Source organism: Salmo salar, chromosome 26 (genome assembly GCF_965601325.2).
Source record: "Salmo salar chromosome 26, fSalSal1, whole genome shotgun sequence".
NCBI classification, from domain to species: Eukaryota; Metazoa; Chordata; class Actinopteri; order Salmoniformes; family Salmonidae; genus Salmo; species Salmo salar.
The window spans coordinates 55238424-55259437 of NC_138316.1; the positions used below are offsets into that span (position 1 = coordinate 55238424).

General features: G+C 50.6%; 1 protein-coding gene across 3 annotated transcripts in view; it reads right to left on the reverse strand.

The window, feature by feature from the left end:
• Positions 1-13865: 13865 nt before the first annotated feature.
• LOC106593375 (uncharacterized) overlaps positions 13866-21014 on the reverse strand; it is a 65636-nt gene continuing 58487 nt past the window's right edge. For all 3 annotated transcript variants that reach the window (XM_045709097.2, XM_045709096.2, XM_045709095.2), the window contains 2 exons: positions 19286-19457; positions 13866-15173 (listed from right to left, as the gene is read on the reverse strand). In XM_045709097.2, coding sequence (XP_045565053.1) covers positions 14983-15173; positions 19286-19457 — 363 coding nt within the window. In that variant the 3' untranslated portion in view covers positions 13866-14982. The remainder of the gene's footprint in view (positions 15174-19285; positions 19458-21014) is intronic.

The following is a 21014-nucleotide window of genomic DNA, read 5'->3' on the forward strand; positions in this document are numbered from 1 at the left end:
ACCGACGTCTCTCCACGCCGTACCGACGTCTCCACGCCGTACCGGCGTCTCTCTACGCTGTACCGACGTCTCTACGCGCTGTACCTGCGTCTCTACGCTGTACCGACGTCTCTACGCTGTACCGACGTCTCTCCACGCTGTACCTGCGTCTCTACGCCGTACCGCCGTCTCCACGCTGTACCGACGTCTCCACGCTGTACCGACGTCTCCACGATGTACCGACGTCTCCACGCTGTACCGACGTCTCTACGCTGTACTGACGTCTCAAATCAAATTGTATGCGCCGAATACAACAGGTGTAGACCTTAGTGAAATGCTTACTTACAAGCCCTTAACCAACGATGCAGTTTAAAAAATATGAATAACAATAAGAAATAACAGAAACCAGTAATTAAAGAGCATCAGTAAAATAACAATAGCGAGACTATATACAGGTGGTACCGGTCAAGAGTCAATGTGCGGGGGCACCGTTTAGTCAATGTAATTGAGGTAATATGTACATGTAGGTAGAGTTATTAAAGTGACTATGCATAGATAATAACAGAGTAGCAGCAGCGTGGGGGGGGGGGGGGGGGGGGCAATGCAAATAGTCTGGGTAGCCATTTGATTAGATGTTCAGGAGTCTTATGGCTTGGGGTCGGAGGCAGAGCAGTTGCCGTACCAGGCAGTGATGCAACCAGTCAGGATGCTCTCGATTTTGCAGCTGTAGAACCTTTTGAGGATCAGAGGACCCATGACAAATCTTTTCAGTCTCCCGAGGGGGAATAGATTTTGTTGTGCCCTCTTCACAACTGCCTTGGTGTGCTGTCATGTTAGTTTGTTGGTGATGTGGACACCAAGGAACTTGAAGCTCTCAACCTGCTTCACTACAGCCCCGTCGATGAGAATGGGGGTGTGCTCGGTCCTCCTTCTCCCTTGTCTTGATCATGTTGAGGGAGAGGTTGTTGTCCTGGCACCACACGGCCAGGTCTCTGACCTCCTCCCTTAAGGCTCTCTCATTGTTGTCGGTGATCAGGCCTACCACTGTTGTGTCATCGGCAAACTTAATGATGGTGTTGGAGTCATGCCTGGCCGTGCAGTTATGAGTGAACAGGGAGTACAGGAGGGGACTGAGTACGCACCCATGAGGCGCCCCTGTGTTGAGGATCAGCGTGGCAGATGTGTTGTTACCTACCCTTACCACCTGGGGGCGGCCCGTCAGGAAGTCCAGGATCCAGTTGCAGAGGGAGGTGTTTAGTCCCAGGGTCCTTAGCTTAGTGATGAGCTTTGAGGGCACTATGTTGTTGAACGCTGAGCTGTAGTCAGTGAACAGCATTCTCACATAGGTGTTGCTTTTGTCCAGGTGGGAAAGGGCAGTGTGGAGTGCAATAGAGATTGCATCATCTGTGGATCTGTTATGGCGGTATGCAAATTGGAGTGGGTCGAGGGTTTTTGGGATAATGGTGTTGACGTGATAATGGTGTTGACCAGCCTTTAAAAGCACTTCATGGCTACAGACATGAGTGCTACGGGTCGGTAGTCATTTAGGCAGGTTACCTTAGTGTTCTTGGGCACAGGGATTATGGTGTTCAGTTTAAAACATGTTGGTATTACAGACTCGGACAGGGCGAGGTTGAAAATGTCAGTGAAGACACTTGCCAGTTGGTCAGCGCATGCTCGCAGTACGCGTCCTGACAATCCATCTGGCCCTGCGGCCTTGTGAAAGTTGACCTGTTTAAAGGTTTTACTCACATCAGCTACGGAGAGAGTGATCACACAGTCGTCTGGAACAGCTGGTGCTCTCATGCCGTGTTTGTGTTCTTTTTTACAGGCCAGTTGAGAACAAGTTCTCATTTACAACTGCTACCTGGCCAAGATAAAGCAAAGCAGTGCGACACAAACAACAACACAGAGTTACACATAAACAAACGTACAGTCAATAACACAATAGAAAAATCTATGTACAGTGTGTGCAAATGTAGAAGAGTAGGGAGGTAAGGCAATAAATAGGCCATAGAGGCAAAATAAAAACAATTTAGCATTAACACTGGAGTGATAGATGTGCAGATGATGATGTGCAAGTAGGGATACTGGGGTGCAAAAGAGCAAGAGGATAAATAACAATATGGGGATGAGGTAGTTGTGTGGGCTATTTACAGATTGGCTGTGTACAGGTACAGTGATCGGCAAGCTGCTCTGACAGCTGATGCTTAAAGTTAGAGAGAGGGAGATATAAGACTCCAGCTTCAGTGATTTTTGCAATTCGCTCCAGTCATTGGCAGCAGAGAACTGGAAGGAAAGGCGGCCAAAGGAAGTGTTGGCTTTGGGGATGACCAGTGAAATATACCTGCTGGAGCGCATGCTACAGGTGGGTGTGGCTATGGTGACCAGTGAGCTGAGGTAAGGCGGGGCTTTACCTAGCATAGACTTATAGATGACCTGGAGCCAGTGGGTTTGGCGCCGAATATGTAGTGAGGGCCAGCCAACGAGAGCATACAGGTCGCAGTGGTGGGTAGTATATGGGGCTTTGGTGACAAAACGGATGGCACTGATAGACTACATCCAGTTTGCTGAGTAGAGTGTTGAAGGCTATTTTGTAAATGACATCGCCGAAGTCGAGGATCGGTAGTCAGTTTCACGAGGGTATGTTTGGCAGCATGAGTGAAGGAGACTTTGTTGCGAAATAGGAAGCCGATTCTAGATTTAATTTTGGATTGGAGATGCTTAATGTGAGTCTGGAAGGAGAGTTTACAGTCTAACCAGACACCTAGGTATTTATAGTTGTCCACATATTCTAAGTCAGAACCGTCCGGAGTAGTGATGCTAATCGGGCGGGAGGGTGCGGGCAGCAATCGGTTGAAGAGCATGCATTTAGTTTTACTTGCACTTAAAAGCAGTTGTAGGCCTCGGAAGGAGTGTTGTATGGCATTGAAGCTCATTTGGAGGTTTGTTAGCACAGTGTCCAAAGAAGGGTCAGATGTATACAGAATGGTGTCATCTCACCAGCAGCAAGAGCGACATCATTGATATATACAGAGAAAAGAGTCAGCCCGAGAACTGAACCTTGTGGCACCCCCATAGAGACTACCAGAGGTCCGGGCAACAGGCCCTCCGATTTGACACACTGAACTCTATCTGAGAAGTAGTTGGGGAACCAGGCGAGGCAGTCATTTGAGAAACCAAGGCTATTGAGTCTGGCTATTGAGACGTCTGCACTGTAATGTCTTTTATCGTTGGTGATAATGATGTCGTTTAGGACCTTGAGCGTGGCTGAGGTGCACCCGTGACCAGCTCGGAAACCAGATTGCATAGTGGAGAAGGTACGGTGATCTGTTAACTTGGCTTCGAAGATTTTAGAAATATTTGATTTGCCTCGAAGCGAGCATAGAAGTAGTTTAGCTCGTCTGGTAGGCTCGTGTCACTGGGCAGCTCTCGGCTGTGCTTCCCTTTGTAGTCTGTAATGGTTTGCAAGCCCTGCCACATCCGACAAGCATCAGAGCCGGTGTAGTACGGTTCGATCTTAGTCCTGGATTTACGCTTTCCCTGTTTGATTGTTCGTCAGGGATTTCGGAATTTCTTATAAACTTCCGGCTTAGAGTCCTGCTACTTGAAAGCGGTAGCTATAGCCTTTAGCTCAGTGCGGATGTTGCCTGTAATCCATGGCTTCTGGTTGGGGTATGTACGTATGGTCACTGTGTCTCTATGCTGTACTGACGTTCCTACGCTGTAGGACGCTGACGTGTCTACGCTGTAGGCTGCTGACGTGTCTACGCTGTAGGCTGCTGACGTGTCTACGCTGTAGGACGCTGACGTGTCTACGCTGTAGGACGCTGACGTGTCTACGCTGTAGAATACTGATGTGTCTACGCTGTAGGCTGCTGACGTGTCTACGCTGTAGGCTGCTGACGTGTCTACTCTGTAGGCTGCTGACGTGTCTACGCTGTAGGACGCTGACGTGTCTACGCTGTTGGCTGCTGACGTCCCTACGCTGTAGGCTGCTGACGTCCCTACGCTGTAGGCTGCTGACGTCCCTACGCTGTAGGCCGCTGACGTCCCTACGCTGTAGGCCGCTGACGTCCCTACGCTGTAGGCCGCTGACGTCCCTACGCTGTAGGCCGCTGACGTGTCTACGCTGTAGGCCGCTGACGTGTCTACGCTGTAGGACGCTGACGTGTCTACGCTGTAGGCTGCTGACGTGTCTACGCTGTAGGACGCTGACGTGTCTACGCTGTAGGACGCTGACGTGTCTACGCTGTAGGACGCTGACGTGTCTACGCTGTAGGCTGCTGACATCCCTACGCTGTAGAATACTGACAGCAATGAGCATCTCAGGGAGGGATGGCAGCGCTCCTTAACACCTTTGGACTTCACACTGTGGTGTTCACACTACACCAAGTTCTATTTTAATATTTCTTGGTGGCTATTCAAGTTTTTTATTTAACTATTTATCAAATGGACCGAGGTGGCTGATCTTCCAGCCAGCCCAGGGAAGGTAAAGATGGGTGAAATTCCTCTGACGTCCGGGAGTCACTGTACCACTAATGGAGGGCCACAGATTCTTTCACAGGCAAGATTCAGAAAGCTGTTCCTACTGTGTTGTCTGTACAGCAGGTGGCGACATGGAGGCACAAGTAGATTCCAACTGAAACGTGACATCACAGGCTGGGCTAAACAATTCCAGGGTTAGGGTTAGGGTTAGGTTAGAAAGACATGATCAGACTACACAAGCAGTTGGACTCTTTGACTGTATGATATGGGAGCACAATAGGGTTATATACTATACTAACTTACAAGGCTGAAACATACCATCTAGTCATTACAACAAAAGTTCAGTTTGAGGAATTACAGAATGCAGATTAAAACAACACTGAAAAACAGAAACCAAAGAACCTTTATTAAATAGTAATGTGAAGTTTCAGTTGGATTTTCTTCATTCCAAAAACAACTAGTATACCATGTTTTTAGTTTGAGTGTGAATCGAGGCTGCCCTGCATAGTAGGATGGGGGGGCAGGTGTTCCTCAAAGCAGAACCAGAGAGAGGGTGAATTAGGTTTAACTCGCCCAGTGCTCCGGGACACTTTAGGACCAATGGAATGGTCTAAAAAATGTGCCCTGGCCAGTTAAAACACAAGCACCCAGAGACAGAGAGGGGCAACTGAAACAACCACACTGCTCATTCTCAAGTCAGTCAGTGAAGTCACAGCCTCGCTTGTATTGACCACTGTGTGATGTTACAGAGTCCTGCTTGTATTGACCACTGTGTGATGTTACAGAGTCCTGCTTGTATTGACCACTGTGTGTAGTTAAAGGTCTTGCTTGTACCATCTTAGGTAGCCCGGTCCAGATCTGGTCGTACCGTCTCAGGTAGCCCGGTCCAGATCTGGTTGTACCGTCTCAGGTAGCCCGGTCCAGATCTGGTCGTACCGTTTCAGGTAGCCCGGTCCAGATCTGGTCGTACCGTCTCAGGTAGCCCGGTCCATATCTGGTCGTACCGTCTCAGGTAGCCCGGTCCAGATCTGGTCGTACCGTCTCAGGTAGCCCGGTCCAGATCTGGTTGTACCGTCTCAGGTAGCCCCGTCCATATCTGGTCGTACCGTCTCAGGTAGCCCCGTCCAGATCTGGTCGTACCGTCTCAGGTAGCCCCGTCCAGATCTGGTCGTACCGTCTCAGGTAGCCCGGTCCAGATCTGGTCGTACCGTCTCAGGTAGCCCGGTCCATATCTGGTCGTACCGTCTCAGGTAGCCCGGTCCAGATCTGGTCGTACCGTCTCAGGTAGCCCGGTCCAGATCTGGTCGTACCGTCTCAGGTAGCCCCGTCCAGATCTGGTCGTACCGTCTCAGGTAGCCCGGTCCAGATCTGGTCGTACCGTCTCAGGTAGCCCGGTCCAGATCTGGTCGTACCGTCTCAGGTAGCCCGGTCCAGATCTGGTCGTACCGTCTCAGGTAGCCCCGTCCAGATCTGGTCGTACCGTCTCAGGTAGCCCCGTCCAGATCTGGTCGTACCGTCTCAGGTAGCCCGGTCCAGATCTGGTCGTACCGTCTCAGGTAGCCCGGTCCAGATCTGGTCGTACCGTCTCAGGTAGCCCGGTCCAGATCTGGTCGTACCGTCTCAGGTAGCCCCGTCCAGATCTGGTCGTACCGTCTCAGGTAGCCCCGTCCAGATCTGGTCGTACTGTCTTGCCAAGTCATTGTCACACCAGGCAGAGCCAGGTCATAGTCATCATTAAAAAAACAGCAGTATCTTCACTACAGGAGATGAATGTTAAGCTAAACCAAGTGAAACAAGGTGGGGGAAAAAGGTTTGTTTGCAGAGTAAGAGACAGTACTGTAAGTGGTTACACATCAGCAACATGTTGTAGTATCAGCCAGCAGAAACAGCAGACAGCAGTCACTTTGGGAAGTATAGACCTCACTCCAGATCAGCTCATAGAAGACTGTTCCTGTGCTCCTCCATGCTGCAGAACAGGCATGTTGTGAAGATCATTCAAACCTATTCTTTAACATGTTGTTATCATATGTATCAATGTCTAATAGAGTGCCTTCAGAAAATACCCCTCAACTTTTTCCAGATTTTATTGTTTTACAAAGTGGGATTAAAATGGATTTAATTGTCATTTTTTTTGTCAACGATCTACACAAAATACTCCGTCACAGTGGAAGAAAAATTCTAACATTTGTAAAAAAGAAAGAAAAATAAAACACATATATTGTGATTAGATAAGTATTCAACCCCCTGAGTCAATACATGTTAGAATCACACCTGTGTCTTTCTGGGTAAGTCTCTAAGAATCAGCATGATCATTACACAGGTGCCCCTTGTGCTGGGGACAATAAAAGGCCACAAAAATGTGCAGTTTTGTCACACAGCACAATGCCACAGATGTTTTAAGGGAGCGTGCGATTGGCATGCTGACGGCAAGAATGTCCGCCAGAGCTGTAATTTAATGTTAATTTCTACCATAAGCCGCCTCTGACGTCGTTTTAGAGAATTTGGCAGTACGTCCAACCGGCCTCAGAACCACAGACTACGTGTAACCACTCCAGCCCAGGACCTCCATTAACCAGCTTCTTCACCCGCGGGATCGTCTGAGACCAGCCAGCCGGACGGACAGCTGATGAAACTGTGGGTTTGCACAACCGAAGATTTTCTGCACAAACCGTCTCAGGGAAGCTCATCTGCGTGTTCCAGTCACACCAGATACTGACTGGTTTTCTGATCCACGACCCTACCTTTTTGTTAAGGTATCTGTGGCCAACAGATGCATGTCTGTATTCCCAGTCATGTGAAATCCATAGATTAGGGTCTAATGAATTCATTTACACTGATTTCCTTATGAACTGTAACTCAGTAGCATATTTGAAATAGTTGCATGTTGTTTATATTTTTGTTCTGTGAATATTTGGCCTTGTATTTTATGTGTTTGTCCTGCTGAAAGGTGAATTCATCTCCCAGTGTCTGTCGGAAAGCAGACTGAACCAGGTCTTCCTCTAGGATTTTGTCTGTGCTTAGCTCCATTCGGTTCTTTTTTATCCTGAAAACCTCCCCAGTCCTTAATGATGACAAGGATACCCATAACATGATGCAGTCACCACCATGCTTGAAAATATGGAGAGTGGTACTCAAATCAAATCAAATTTATTTTTATATAGCCCTTCGTACATCAGCTGATATTCTCAAAGTGCTGTACAGAAACCCAGCCTAAAACCCCAAACAGCAAGCAAAGCATGTGAAAGAAGCACGGTGGCTAGGAAAAACTCCCTAGGAAAAACTCCCTAGAAAGGCCAAAAACCTAGGAAGAAACCTAGAGAGGAACCAGGCTATGAGGGGTGGCCAGTCCTCTTCTGGCTGTGCAGGGTGGATATTATAACAGAACATGGTCAAAATGTTAAAATGTTCATAAATGACCAGCATGGTCAAATAATAATAATCATAGTAGTTGTCGAGGGTGCAACAAGCACGTCCGGTGAACAGGTCAGGGTTCCATAGCCGCAGGCAGAACAGTTGAAACTGGAGCAGCAGCACGGCCAGGTGGACTGGGGACAGCAAGGAGTCATCATACCAGGTAGTCCTGAGGCATGGTCCTAGGGCTCAGGTCCTCCGAGAGAAAGACAGAAAGAGAGAAAGAGAGAATTAGAGAGAGCATATTTAAATACACACAGGACACCGGATAAGACAAGAGAAATACTCCAGATGTAACAGACTGACCCTAGCCCCCCGACACATAAACTACTGCAGCATAAATACTGGAGGCTGAGACAGGAGGGATCAGAAGACACTGTGGCCCCATCCGATGATACCCCCGGACAGGGCCAAACAGGCAGGATATAACCCCACCCACTTTGCCAAAGCACAGCCCCCACACCACTAGAGGGATGTCTCCAACCACCAACTTACCGTCCTAAGACAAGGCCGAGTATAGCCCACAACGATCTCCGCCATGGCACAACCCAAGGGGGGGGGCGCCAACCCAGACAGGAAGACCACGTCAGTGACTCAACCCACTCAAGTGACGCACCCCTCCCATGGACGGCATGGAAGAACACCAGTAGGCCAGTGACTCAGCCCCTGTAAAAGGGTTAGAGGCAGAGAATCCCAGTGGAAAGAGGGGAACCGGCAAGGCAGAGACAGCAAGGGCGGTTCGTTGCTCCAGCCTTTCCGTTCACCTTCACACTCCTGGGGCAGACTATACTTAATCATAGGACCTACTGAAGAGATAAGTCTTCAGTAAAGACTTAAAGGTTGAGACTGAGTCTGCGTCTCTCACATTGGTAGGCAGACCATTCCATAAAAATTGAGCTCTATAGGAGAAAGCCCTACCTCCAGCCGTTTGCTTAGAAATTCTAGGGACAATTAGGAGGCCTGCGTCTTGTGACCGTAGCGTACGTGTAGGTATGTACGGAAGGACCAAATCGGAAAGATAGGTAGGAGCAAGCCCATGTAATGCTTTGTAGGTTAGCAGTAAAACCTTGAAATCAGCCCTTGCCTTAACAGGAAGCCAGTGTAGGGAGGCTAGCACTGGAGTAATATGATCAAATTTTTGGGTTCTAGTCAGGATTCTAGCAGCCGTATTTAGCACTAACTGAAGTTTATTTAGTGCTTTATCCGGGTAGCCGGAAAGTAGAGCATTGCAGTAGTCCAGCCTAGAAGTAACAAAAGCATGGATTAATTTTTCTGCGTCATTTTTGGACAGAAAATTTCTGATTTTTGCAATGTTACGTAGATGGAAAAAAGCTGTCCTTGAAACAGTCTTGATATGTTCTTCAAAAGAGAGATCAGGGTCCAGAGTAACGCCGAGGTCCTTCACAGTTTTATTTGAGACGACTGTACAACCATCCAGATTAATTGTCAGATTCAACAGAAGATCTCTTTGTTTCTTGGGACCTAGAACAAGCATCTCTGTTTTGTCCGAGTTTAAAAGTAGAAAGTTTGCAGCCATCCACTTCTTTATGTCTGAAACACAGGCTTCTAGCGAGGGCAATTTTGGGGCTTCACCATGTTTCATTGAAATGTACAGCTGTGTGTCGTCCGCATAGCAGTGAAATTTAACATTATGTTTTCGAATGACATCCCCAAGAGGTAAAATATATAGTGAAAACAATAGTGGTCCTAAAACGGAACCTTGAGGAACACCGAAATTTACAATTGATTTGTCAGAGGACAAACCATTCACAGAGACAAACTGATATCTTTCTGACAGATAAGATCTAAACCAGGCCAGAACTTGTCCATGTAGGCCAATTTGGGTTTCCAATCTCTCCAAAAGAATGTGGTGATCGATGGTATCAAAAGCGGCACTAAGATCTAGGAGCACGAGGACAGATGCAGAGCCTCGGTCTGACGTCATTAAAAAACAGTGATGTGTTGTATTGGATGTGCCCCAAACATAACCTTATGTCCTGAATACAAAGTGTTAATATCTTTGACACATTGTAGTATTACTTTAGTGCCTTATTGCAAACAGGATGCATGTTTTAGAATATTTGTATTCTGTAGAGGCTTCCTTCTTTTCACTACGTCATTTAGGTTAGTATTGTGGAGTAACTACAATGTTGTTGATCCATCCTCAGTTTTCTCCTATCACAGCCATTAAACTCTGTGTTTTAAAGTCACCATTGGCCTCATGGTGAAATCCCTAAGCGGTTTCCTTCCTCTCCGGCAACTGAGTTAGGAATGACTCCTGCATCTTTGTAGTGACTGGGTGTATTGATACACCATCCAAAGTGTTATTAATGACTTCACCATGCTTAAAGGGATGTTCAATGTCTGCTTTTTTATTTTACCCATCTACCAATAGGTGTCCTTCTTTGCGAGCCATTGGAAAACCTCCCTGGTCTTTGTGGTTGAATCTGTGTTTGAAATTCACTGCTCGACTGAGGGACCTTACAGATAATTGTATGTGTGCGGGTACAGAGATAAGGTAGTCATTCAAGAAACATGTTAAACAGTATTATTGCACACAGACTGAGTCCATGCAACTTGTTAAGTACATTTTTATTCCTGAACTTATTTAGGCTTGCCATAATAAAGGGTTTGAATACTTATTGACTCAAGACATTTCAGCTTTTCATAAAAAAATTCTACAAACATAAATTCACCTTGAAATTATAGGGTATTATTGTGTGTAGGCCAGTGACAACAAATCTCAATTTAATCCATTTTAAATTCAGGCTGTAACACATGTGTATAAAGTCAAGGGGTGTGAAGACTTTCTGAAGGCGCTGTATACAATGTGTCTAGTTGGATCTAAGATCAGAGTTATACTGCATCTGGCACGGTCTTCTGACCAAAACATACTTATTGGTGAATGATTCCATGGTAGATGTCTCTGTGTAAAACTGATTTCTGAGTGCTGATACAGATCCATCCCACAACTTATCAGAGTTTAGATCTGCCACTATAGTCTTTAGTCATGTCTGCTAGAATATCCCAGAGGACTTCTAGACCAATCATGTCTGCTAGAATATCCCAGAGGACTTCTGGACCCAATTGTCAGTCTCAGAGTCACTTCTATCAGAGACGGGTGGAGCGGATTGGCTGTTGAAGTGCATGTCCTGCCCCTCCATCAGGACAGGTCAGTTCTGGTTCTTAAAGGGTCCATGAACCCCCTCCCTGTGTCTCACTGCCACAGCACGCCCTAACCCAGTCTCTGCCACAGCCACAGCACGCCCTAACCCAGTCACTGCCACAGCACGCCCTAACCCAGTCTCTGTTACTGCCACAGCACGCCCTAACCCAGTCTCTGCCACAGCACGCCCTAACCCAGTCTCTGCCACAGCCACAGCACGCCCTAACCCAGTCACTGCCACAGCACGCCCTAACCCAGTCTCTGTTACTGCCACAGCACGCCCTAACCCAGTCTCTGCCACAGCACGCCCTAACCCAGTCTCTGCCACAGCACGCCCTAACCCAGTCTCTGCCACAGCACGCCCTAACCCAGTCTCTGCCACAGCACGCACTAACCCAGTCTCTGTTACTGCCACAGCACGCCCTAACCCAGTCTCTGCCACAGCACGCCCTAACCCAGTCTCTGCCACAGCACGCCCTAACCCAGTCTCTGCCTCAGCACGCCCTAACCCAGTCACTGCCACAGCACGCCCTAACCCAGTCTCTGCCACAGCACGCCCTAACCCAGTCTCTGCCACAGCACGCCCTAACCCAGTCTCTGTCACTGCCACAGCACGCCCTAACCCAGTCTCTGCCACAGCACGCCCTAACCCAGTCTCTGCCACAGCACGCCCTAACCCAGTCTCTGCCACAGCACGCCCTAACCCAGTCTCTGCCACAGCACGCCCTAACCCAGTCACTGTCTCTGCCACAGCACGCCCTAACCCAGTCACTGTCTCTGCCACAGCACGCCCTAACCCAGTCTCTGCCACAGCACGCCCTAACCCAGTCTCTGCCACAGCACGCCCTAACCCAGTCTCTGTTACTGCCACAGCACGCCCTAACCCAGTCTCTGCCACAGCACGCCCTAACCCAGTCTCTGTTACTGCCACAGCACGCCCTAACCCAGTCACTGCCACAGCACGCCCTAACCCAGTCACTGCCACAGCACGCCTTAACCCAGTCTCTGTTACTGCCACAGCACGCCCTAACCCAGTCTCTGTTACTGCCACAGCACGCCCTAACCCAGTCTCTGTTACTGCCACAGCACGCCCTAACCCAGTCACTGCCACAGCACGCCCTAACCCAGTCTCTGTTACTGCCACAGCACGCCCTAACCCAGTCTCTGTTACTGCCACAGCACGCCCTAACCCAGTCTCTGCCACAGCACGCCCTAACCCAGTCTCTGCCACTGCCACAGCACGCCCTAACCCAGTCTCTGCCACAGCACGCCCTAACCCAGTCTCTGCCACAGCACACCCTAACCCAGTCTCTGCCACAGCACGCCCTAACCCAGTCTCTGTCACAGCCACAGCACGCCCTAACCCAGTCTCTGCCACAGCACGCCCTAACCCAGTCTCTGCCACAGCACGCCCTAACCCAGTCACTGTCTCTGCCACAGCACGCCCTAACCCAGTCACTGCCACAGCACGCCCTAACCCAGTCTCTGCCACAGCCACAGCACGCCCTAACCCAGTCTCTGCCACAGCACACCCTAACCCAGTCTCTGTCTCTGCCACAGCACGCCCTAACCCAGTCTCTGCCACAGCACGCCCTAACCCAGTCTCTGCCACTGCCACAGCACGCCCTAACCCAGTCTCTGCCACAGCACGCCCTAACCCAGTCTCTGCCACAGCACGCCCTAACCCAGTCTCTGTTACTGCCACAGCACGCCCTAACCCAGTCACTGCCACAGCACGCCCTAACCCAGTCACTGCCACAGCACGCCCTAACCCAGTCTCTGTTACTGCCACAGCACGCCCTAACCCAGTCTCTGCCACAGCCACAGCACGCCCTAACCCAGTCTCTGCCACAACAGTCTCTGCCACAGCACGCCCTAACCCAGTCTCTGCCACAGCACGCCCTAACCCAGTCTCTGCCACAGCACGCCCTAACCCAGTCTCTGCCACAGCACGCCCTAACCCAGTCTCTGTTACTGCCACAGCACGCCCTAACCCAGTCTCTGCCACAGCCACAGCACGCCCTAACCCAGTCTCTGCCACAGCACGCCCTAACCCAGTCTCTGCCACAGCATGCCCTAACCCAGTCACTGCCACAGCACGCCCTAACCCAGTCTCTGTCTCTGCCACAGCACGCCCTAACCCAGTCTCTGCCACAGCACGCCCTAACCCAGTCTCTGCCACAGCCACAGCACGCCCTAACCCAGTCTCTGCCACAGCCACAGCACGCCCTAACCCAGTCTCTGCCACAGCACGCCCTAACCCAGTCTCTGCCACAGCACGCCCTAACCCAGTCTCTGCCACAGCACGCCCTAACCCAGTCTCTGCCACAGCACGCCCTAACCCAGTCTCTGCCACAGCCACAGCACGCCCTAACCCAGTCTCTGCCACAGCCACAGCACGCCCTAACCCAGTCTCTGTTACTGCCACAGCACGCCCTAACCCAGTCTCTGCCACAGCACGCCCTAACCCAGCTCTGCCACTGCCACAGCACGCCCTAACCCAGTCTCTGCCACAGCACGCCCTAACCCAGTCTCTGCCACAGCACGCCCTAACCCAGTCTCTGTTACTGCCACAGCACACCCTAACCCAGTCTCTGCCACAGCACGCCCTAACCCAGTCTCTGTCACAGCCACAGCACGCCCTAACCCAGTCTCTGCCACAGCACGCCCTAACCCAGTCTCTGTTACTGCCACAGCACGCCCTAACCCAGTCTCTGCCACAGCCACAGCACGCCCTAACCCAGTCTCTGCCACAGCACGCCCTAACCCAGTCTCTGTTACTGCCACAGCACGCCCCTCAACCCAGTCTCTGCCACCAGCACGCCCTAACCCAGTCTCTGCCACAGCACGCCCTAACCCAGTCTCTGCCACAGCACGGCAGCCATGTTGTCTGTTCCCCACCCATGGTCTCCTCTCCATTAACAAAAGCTGAAGAACATAAGCACATCTAGGTACTTTCTGCAGGTGCTGGAGTTGTAGACCAACTCCTGGAAAACAGAGAGTACAACGCCACACTGCTGCCTCCTGCTCCCAGATGATATTTATTCACCACAACGTTTCCACCATCAGGTCCTGGATACCTGATGAAGACCGAAGGGTGGAAACGTTACAAATAAATATCAGCTAGGAGCACGAGCAGCAGTGTGGCGTTTTCCCTCTCTATTAACCCATGGTCTGTAGTTAGTCCACCAATAACCCATGGTCTGTAGACCATTAACCCATGGTCTGTAGTTAGTCCACCAATAACCCATGGTCTGTAGACCATTAACCCATGGTCTGTAGACCATTAACCCATGGTCTGTAGTTAGTGCATCAATAGCCCATGGTCTGTAGTTAGTCCACCAATAACCCATGGTCTGTAGACCATTAACCCATGGTCTGTAGTTAGTCCACCAATAACCCATGGTCTGTAGTTAGTCCACCAATAACCCATGGTCGTGTAGCCACCATTAACCCATGGTCTGTAGTTAGTCCATCAATAGCCCATGGTCTGTAGTTAGTCCACCAATAACCCATGGTCTGTAGTTAGTCCACCAATAACCCATGGTCTGTAGTTAGTCCACCAATAACCCATGGTCTGTAGTTAGTCCACCAATAACCCATGGTCTGAAGACCATTAACCCATGGTCTGTAGTTAGTCCACCAATAACCCATGGTCTGTAGACCATTAACCCATGGTCTGTAGTTAGTCCACCAATAACCCATGGTCTGTAGTTAGTCCACCAATAACCCATGGTCTGTAGTTAGTCCACCAATAACCCATGGTCTGTAGTTAGTCCACCAATAACCCATGGTCTCTTCTCCAGTAACCCATGGTATGTATTTAGTCCACCATTAACCCATGGTCTGTAGTTAGTCCACCATTAACCCATGGTCTCTTCTCCAGTAACCCATGGTGTCTAATGGTCTGTAGTCCATTAACACTATTCTCCTACTGCTCAAGACGTGTTGTAGTTCGCTGTATCCTTCCCAAAGTTGTAATAGTTGTCCATGTCGTCCATGTTTGCCGTGGTGAGCTTGGTGAGGTTCTGGGAGCCTCCATTATCCATGTTGTTGTTGGCCCCTGAGGTCCCAAAGTCAAAGTTGTCCTCCTCATAGTGGCCCTGGCCCTCCATCTCAGGAAGAGCATCTGGGAACACACAGAGAAACAGGGCTGTTAGGGGGAGTGCAGTGGTAGAACCAACCCTAACCCAGAACCCGGTGGTAGAACCAACCCTAACCCAGAACCCGGTGGTAGAACCAACCCTAACCCAGAACCCGGTGGTAGAACCAACCCTAACCCAGAACCCAGTGGTAGAACCAACCCTAACCCAGAACCCAGTGGTAGAACCAACCCTAACCCAGAACACAGTGGTAGAACCAACCCTAACCCAGAACCCGGTGGTAGAACCAACCCTAACCCAGAACCCGGTGGTAGAACCAACCCTAACCCAGAACCCGGTGGTAGAACCAACCCTAACCCAGAACACAGTGGTAGAACCAACCCTAACCCAGAACACAGTGGTAGAACCAACCCTAACCCAGAACCCGGTGGTAGAACCAACCCTAACCCAGAACACAGTGGTAGAACCAACCCTAACCCAGAACACAGTGGTTCAACCAACCCTAACCCAGAACCCGGTGGTAGAACCAACCCTAACCCAGAACACAGTGGTAGAACCAACCCTAACCCAGAACCCGGTGGTAGAACCAACCCTAACCCAGAACCCGGTGGTAGAACCAACCCTAACCCAGAACACAGTGGTAGAACCAACCCTAACCCAGAACACAGTGGTTCAACCAACCCTAACCCAGAACCCAGTGGTAGAACCAACCCTAACCCAGAACACAGTGGTAGAACCAACCCTAACCCAGAACACAGTGGTTCAACCAACCCTAACCCAGAACCCAGTGGTAGAACCAACCCTAACCCCAACCCAGAACACAGTGGTAGAACCAACCCTAACCCAGAACCCAGTGGTAGAACCAACCCTAACCCAGAACCCGGTGGTAGAACCAACCCTAACCCAGAACACAGTGGTAGAACCAACCCTAACCCCAACCCAGAACACAGTGGTAGAACCAACCCTAACCCCAACCCAGAACAGTGGTAGAACCAACCCTAACCCAGAACACAGTGGTAGAACCAACCCTAACCTAGAACAGTGGTAGAACCAACCCTAACCCCAACCCAGAACACAGTGGTAGAACCAACCCTAACCCTAACCCAGAACAGTGGTAGAACCAACCCTAACCCCAGCCCAGAACACAGTGGTAGAACCAACCCTAACCCTAACCCAGAACAGTGGTAGAACCAACCCTAACCCCAACCCAGAACACAGTGGTAGAACCAACCCTAACCCCAACCCAGAACACAGTGGTAGAACCAACCCCAACCCAGAACACAGTGGTAGAACCAACCCTAACCCCAACCCAGAACACAGTGATAGAACCAACCCTAACCCCAACCCAGAACACAGTGGTAGAACCAACCCTAACCCAGAACACAGTGGTAGAACCAACCCTAACCCCAACCCAGTGGTAGAACCAACCCTAACCCCAACCCAGTGGTTGAACCAACCCCAACCAGAACAGTGGTAGAACCAACCCTAACCCCAACCCAGAACACAGTGGTAGAACCAACCCTAACCCATAACACAGTGGTTGAACCAACCCTAACCCAGAACACAGTGGTAGAACCAACCCTAACCCTAACCCAGAAAAGTGGTTAAACCAACCCTAACCCCAACCCAGAACACAGTGGTAGAACCAACCCTAACCCCAACCCAGAACACAGTGGTAGAACCAACCCTAACCCCAACCCAGAACACAGTGGTAGAACTAACCCTAACCCAGAACACAGTGGTAGAACCAACCCTAACCCCAACCCAGAACACAGTGGTAGAACCAACCCAGTGGTAGAACCAACAGGACCAACCCAGTGGTAGAACCAACAGGACCAACCAATAGGACCAACCCAGTGGTATAACCAACCCAGTGGTAGAACCAACAGAACCAACCCAGTGGTAGAACCAACAGGACCAACCCAGTGGTAGAACCAACAGAACCAACCCAGTGGTAGAACCAACAGGACCAACCCAGTGGTAGAACCAACCCAGTGGTAGAACCAACAGGACCAACCCAGTGGTAGAACCAACCCAGTGGTAGAACCAACAGAACCAACCCAGTGGTAGAACCAACAGGACCAACCCAGTGGTAGAACCAACAGGACCAACCCAGTGGTAGAACCAACAGGACCAACCCAGTGGTAGAACCAACAGGACCAACCAATAGGACCAACCCAGTGGTATAACCAACCCAGTGGTATAACCAACCCAGTGGTAGAACAAACCCAGTGGTAGAACCAACAGAACCAACCCAGTGGTAGAACCAACAGGACCAACCCAGTGGTAGAACCAACAGGACCAACCCAGTGGTAGAACCAACAGGACCAACCCAGTGGTATAACCAACCCAGTGGTAGAACCAACCCAGTGGTAGAACCAACAGGACCAACACAGTGGTAGAACCAACAGGACCAACCCAGTGGTAGAACCAACAGGACCAACCCAGTGGTAGAACCAACCCAGTGGTAGAACCAACAGGACCAACCCAGTGGTAGAACCAACCCAGTGGTAGAACCAACAGGACCAACCCAGTGGTAGAACCAACAGGACCAACCCAGTGGTATAACCAACCCAGTGGTAGAACCAACAGGACCAACACAGTGGTAGAACCAACAGGACCAACCCAGTGGTAGAACCAACAGGACCAACCCAGTGGTAGAACCAACCCAGTGGTATAACCAACCCAGTGGTATAACCAACCCAGTGGTAGAACCAACCCAGTGGTAGAACCAACAGGACCAACCCAGTGGTAGGACCAACCCAGTGGTATAACCAACCCAGTGGTAGAACCAACCCAGTGGTAGAACCAACAGGACCAACCCAGTGGTAGAACCAACAGGACCAACCCAGTGGTAGAACCAACAGGACCAACCCAGTGGTAGAACCAACCCAGTGGTAGAACCAACCCAGTGGTAGAACCAACAGGACCAACCAACAGGACCAACCCAGTGGTAGAACCAACAGGACCAACCCAGTGGTAGAACCAACCCAGTGGTAGAACCAACAGGACCAACCCAGTGGTAGAACCAACCCCAGTGGTATAACCAACCCAGTGGTAGAACAAACCCAGTGGTAGAACCAACAGAACCAACCCAGTGGTAGAACCAACCCAGTGGTAGAACCAACAGGACCAACCCAGTGGTAGAACCAACAGGACCAACCCAGTGGTAGAACCAACAGGACCAACCCAGTGGTAGAACCAACCCAGTGGTATAACCAACCCAGTGGTAGAACCAACCCAGTGGTAGAACCAACCCAGTGGTAGAACCAACAGGACCAACCCAGTGGTAGAACCAACAGGACCAACCCAGTGGTAGAACCAACAGGACCAACCCAGTGGTAGAACCAACAGGACCAACCCAGTGGTAGAACCAACCCAGTGGTAGAACAAACCCAGTGGTAGAACCAACAGAACCAACCCAGTGGTAGAACCAACAGGACCAACCCAGTGGTAGAACCAACAGGACCAACCCAGTGGTAGAACCAACAGGACCAACCCAGTGGTAGAACCAACCCAGTGGTAGAACCAACAGAACCAACCCAGTGGTAGAACCAACCCAGTGGTAGAACCAACCCAGTGGTAGAACCAACAGGACCAACCCAGTGGTAGAACCAACAGGACCAACCCAGTGGTAGAACCAACCCAGTGGTAGAACCAACAGGACCAACCCAGTGGTAGAACCAACCCAGTGGTAGAACCAACCCAGTGGTAGAACCAACCCAGTGGTAGAACCAACCCAGTGGTAGAACCAACAGGATATACAACCACCAAGTCAGGTTGCTCACTCAGCCTACAATAAGGCTACAGGAATGGTAGTTAGGTGGCTGAATAAATAAGTGATGGATCGTGAGATGAGAGGAAGGAAGGGAAGGAGAGTAAAGCCCTGCCTTGTCCGTCTGGGGAGATATCCATGCTGGGTTAGGGTAAAGGGTTAGGGGTAAAGCCCTACCTTGTCCGTCTGGGGAGATGTCCATGCTGGGTTAGGGTAAAGGGTTAGGGGTCAAACCCTACCGTGTCCATCAGGTGAGATGTCCATGCTGGGTTAGGGTAAAGGCTTAGGGGTAAAGCCTCACCTTGTCTGTCAGGGGAGATGTCCATGCTGGGTTAGGGTAAAGGGTTAGGGGTAAAGCCTCACCTTGTCCGTCAGGTGAGATGTCCATGCCGTGTTTGACCTTCATGTGTCGGCTGAGGTTCCCCTTCAGGTTAAACTTGGAGGAGCAGTAAGGACACTTGAAGGGTTTGGAGCCGGCGTGGAGGTGCATGTGACCCAGCAGGTTGTACATTCTGTTGAACGACTTCCCGCACACCTGGAGAAGACAAAGCATGAGTTACAGTATATGTTCATAATCGTCGCTACAAGAGGGAGTAACCAGCCCCCCAAGACCTAACTGTAGTCCCTGGCTGCTACCAGTCCCTATTAACCAGCCCCCAAGACCTAACTGTAGTCCCTGCTAACTGTAGTCCCTGCTACCAGTCCCTATTAACCAGCCCCCAAGACCTAACTGTAGTCCCTGGCTGCTACCAGTCCCTATTAACCAACCCCCAAGACCTAACTGTAGTCCCTGGCTGCTACCAGTCCCTATTAACCAGCCCCCAAGACCTAACTGTAGTCCCTGCTACCAGTCCCTATTAACCAGCCCCCAAGACCTAACTGTAGTCCCTGGCTGCTACCAGTCCCTATTAACCAGCCCCCAAGACCTAACTGTAGTCCCTGGCTGCTACCAGTCCCTATTAACCAGCCCCCAAGACCTAACTGTAGTCCCTGGCTGCTACCAGTCCCTATTAAACAAACCCCCAAGACCTAACTGTAGTCCCTGCTACCAGTCCCTATTAACCAGCCCCCAAGACCTAACTGTAGTCCCTGGCTGCTACCAGTCCCTATTAACCAGCCCCCAAGACCTAACTGTAGTCCCTGCTACCAGTCCCTATTAACCAGCCCCCAAGACCTAACTGTAGTCCCTGGCTGCTACCAGTCCCTATTAACCAGCCCCCAAGACCTAACTGTAGTCCCTGCTACCAGTCCCTATTAACCAGCCCCCAAGACCTAACTGTAGTCCCTGGCTGCTACCAGTCCCTATTAACCAGCCCCCAAGACCTAACTGTAGTCCCTGGCTGCTACCAGTCCCTATTAACCAGCCCCCCAAGACCTAACTGTAGTCCCTGCTACCAGTCCCTATTAACCAGCCCCCAAGACCTAACTGTAGTCCCTGCTACCAGTCCCTATTACCAGCCCCAAGACCTAACTGTAGTCCCTGCACCAGTCCCTATTAACCAGCCCCCAAGACCTAACTGTAGTCCCCTGCTACCAGTCCCTATTAACCAGCCCCCAAGACCTAACTGTAGTCCCTGCTACCAGTCCCTATTAACCAGCCCCCCAAGACCTAACTGTAGTCCCTGGCTGCTACCAGTCCCTATTAACCAGCCCCCAAGACCTAACTGTAGTCCCTGCTACCAGTCCCTATTAACCAACACCCAAGACCTAACTGTAGTCCCTAATACCAGTCCCTATTAACCAAACCCCCAAGACCTAACTGTAGTCCCTGGCTGCTACCAGTCCCTATTAACCAGCCCCCAAGACCTAACTGTAGTCCCTGGCTGCTACCAGTCCCTATTAACCAACCCCCAAGACCTAACTGTAGTCCATGGCTGCTACCAGTCCCTATTAACCAGCCCCCAAGACCTAACTGTAGTCCCTGCTACCAGTCCCTATTAACCAGCCCCCAAGACCTAACTGTAGTCCCTGCTACCAGTCCCTATTAACCAACCCGCAAGACCTAACTGTAGTCCCTGCTACCAGTCCCTATTAACCAGCCCCCAAGACCTAACTGTAGTCCCTGCTACCAGTCCCTATTAACCAGCCCCCA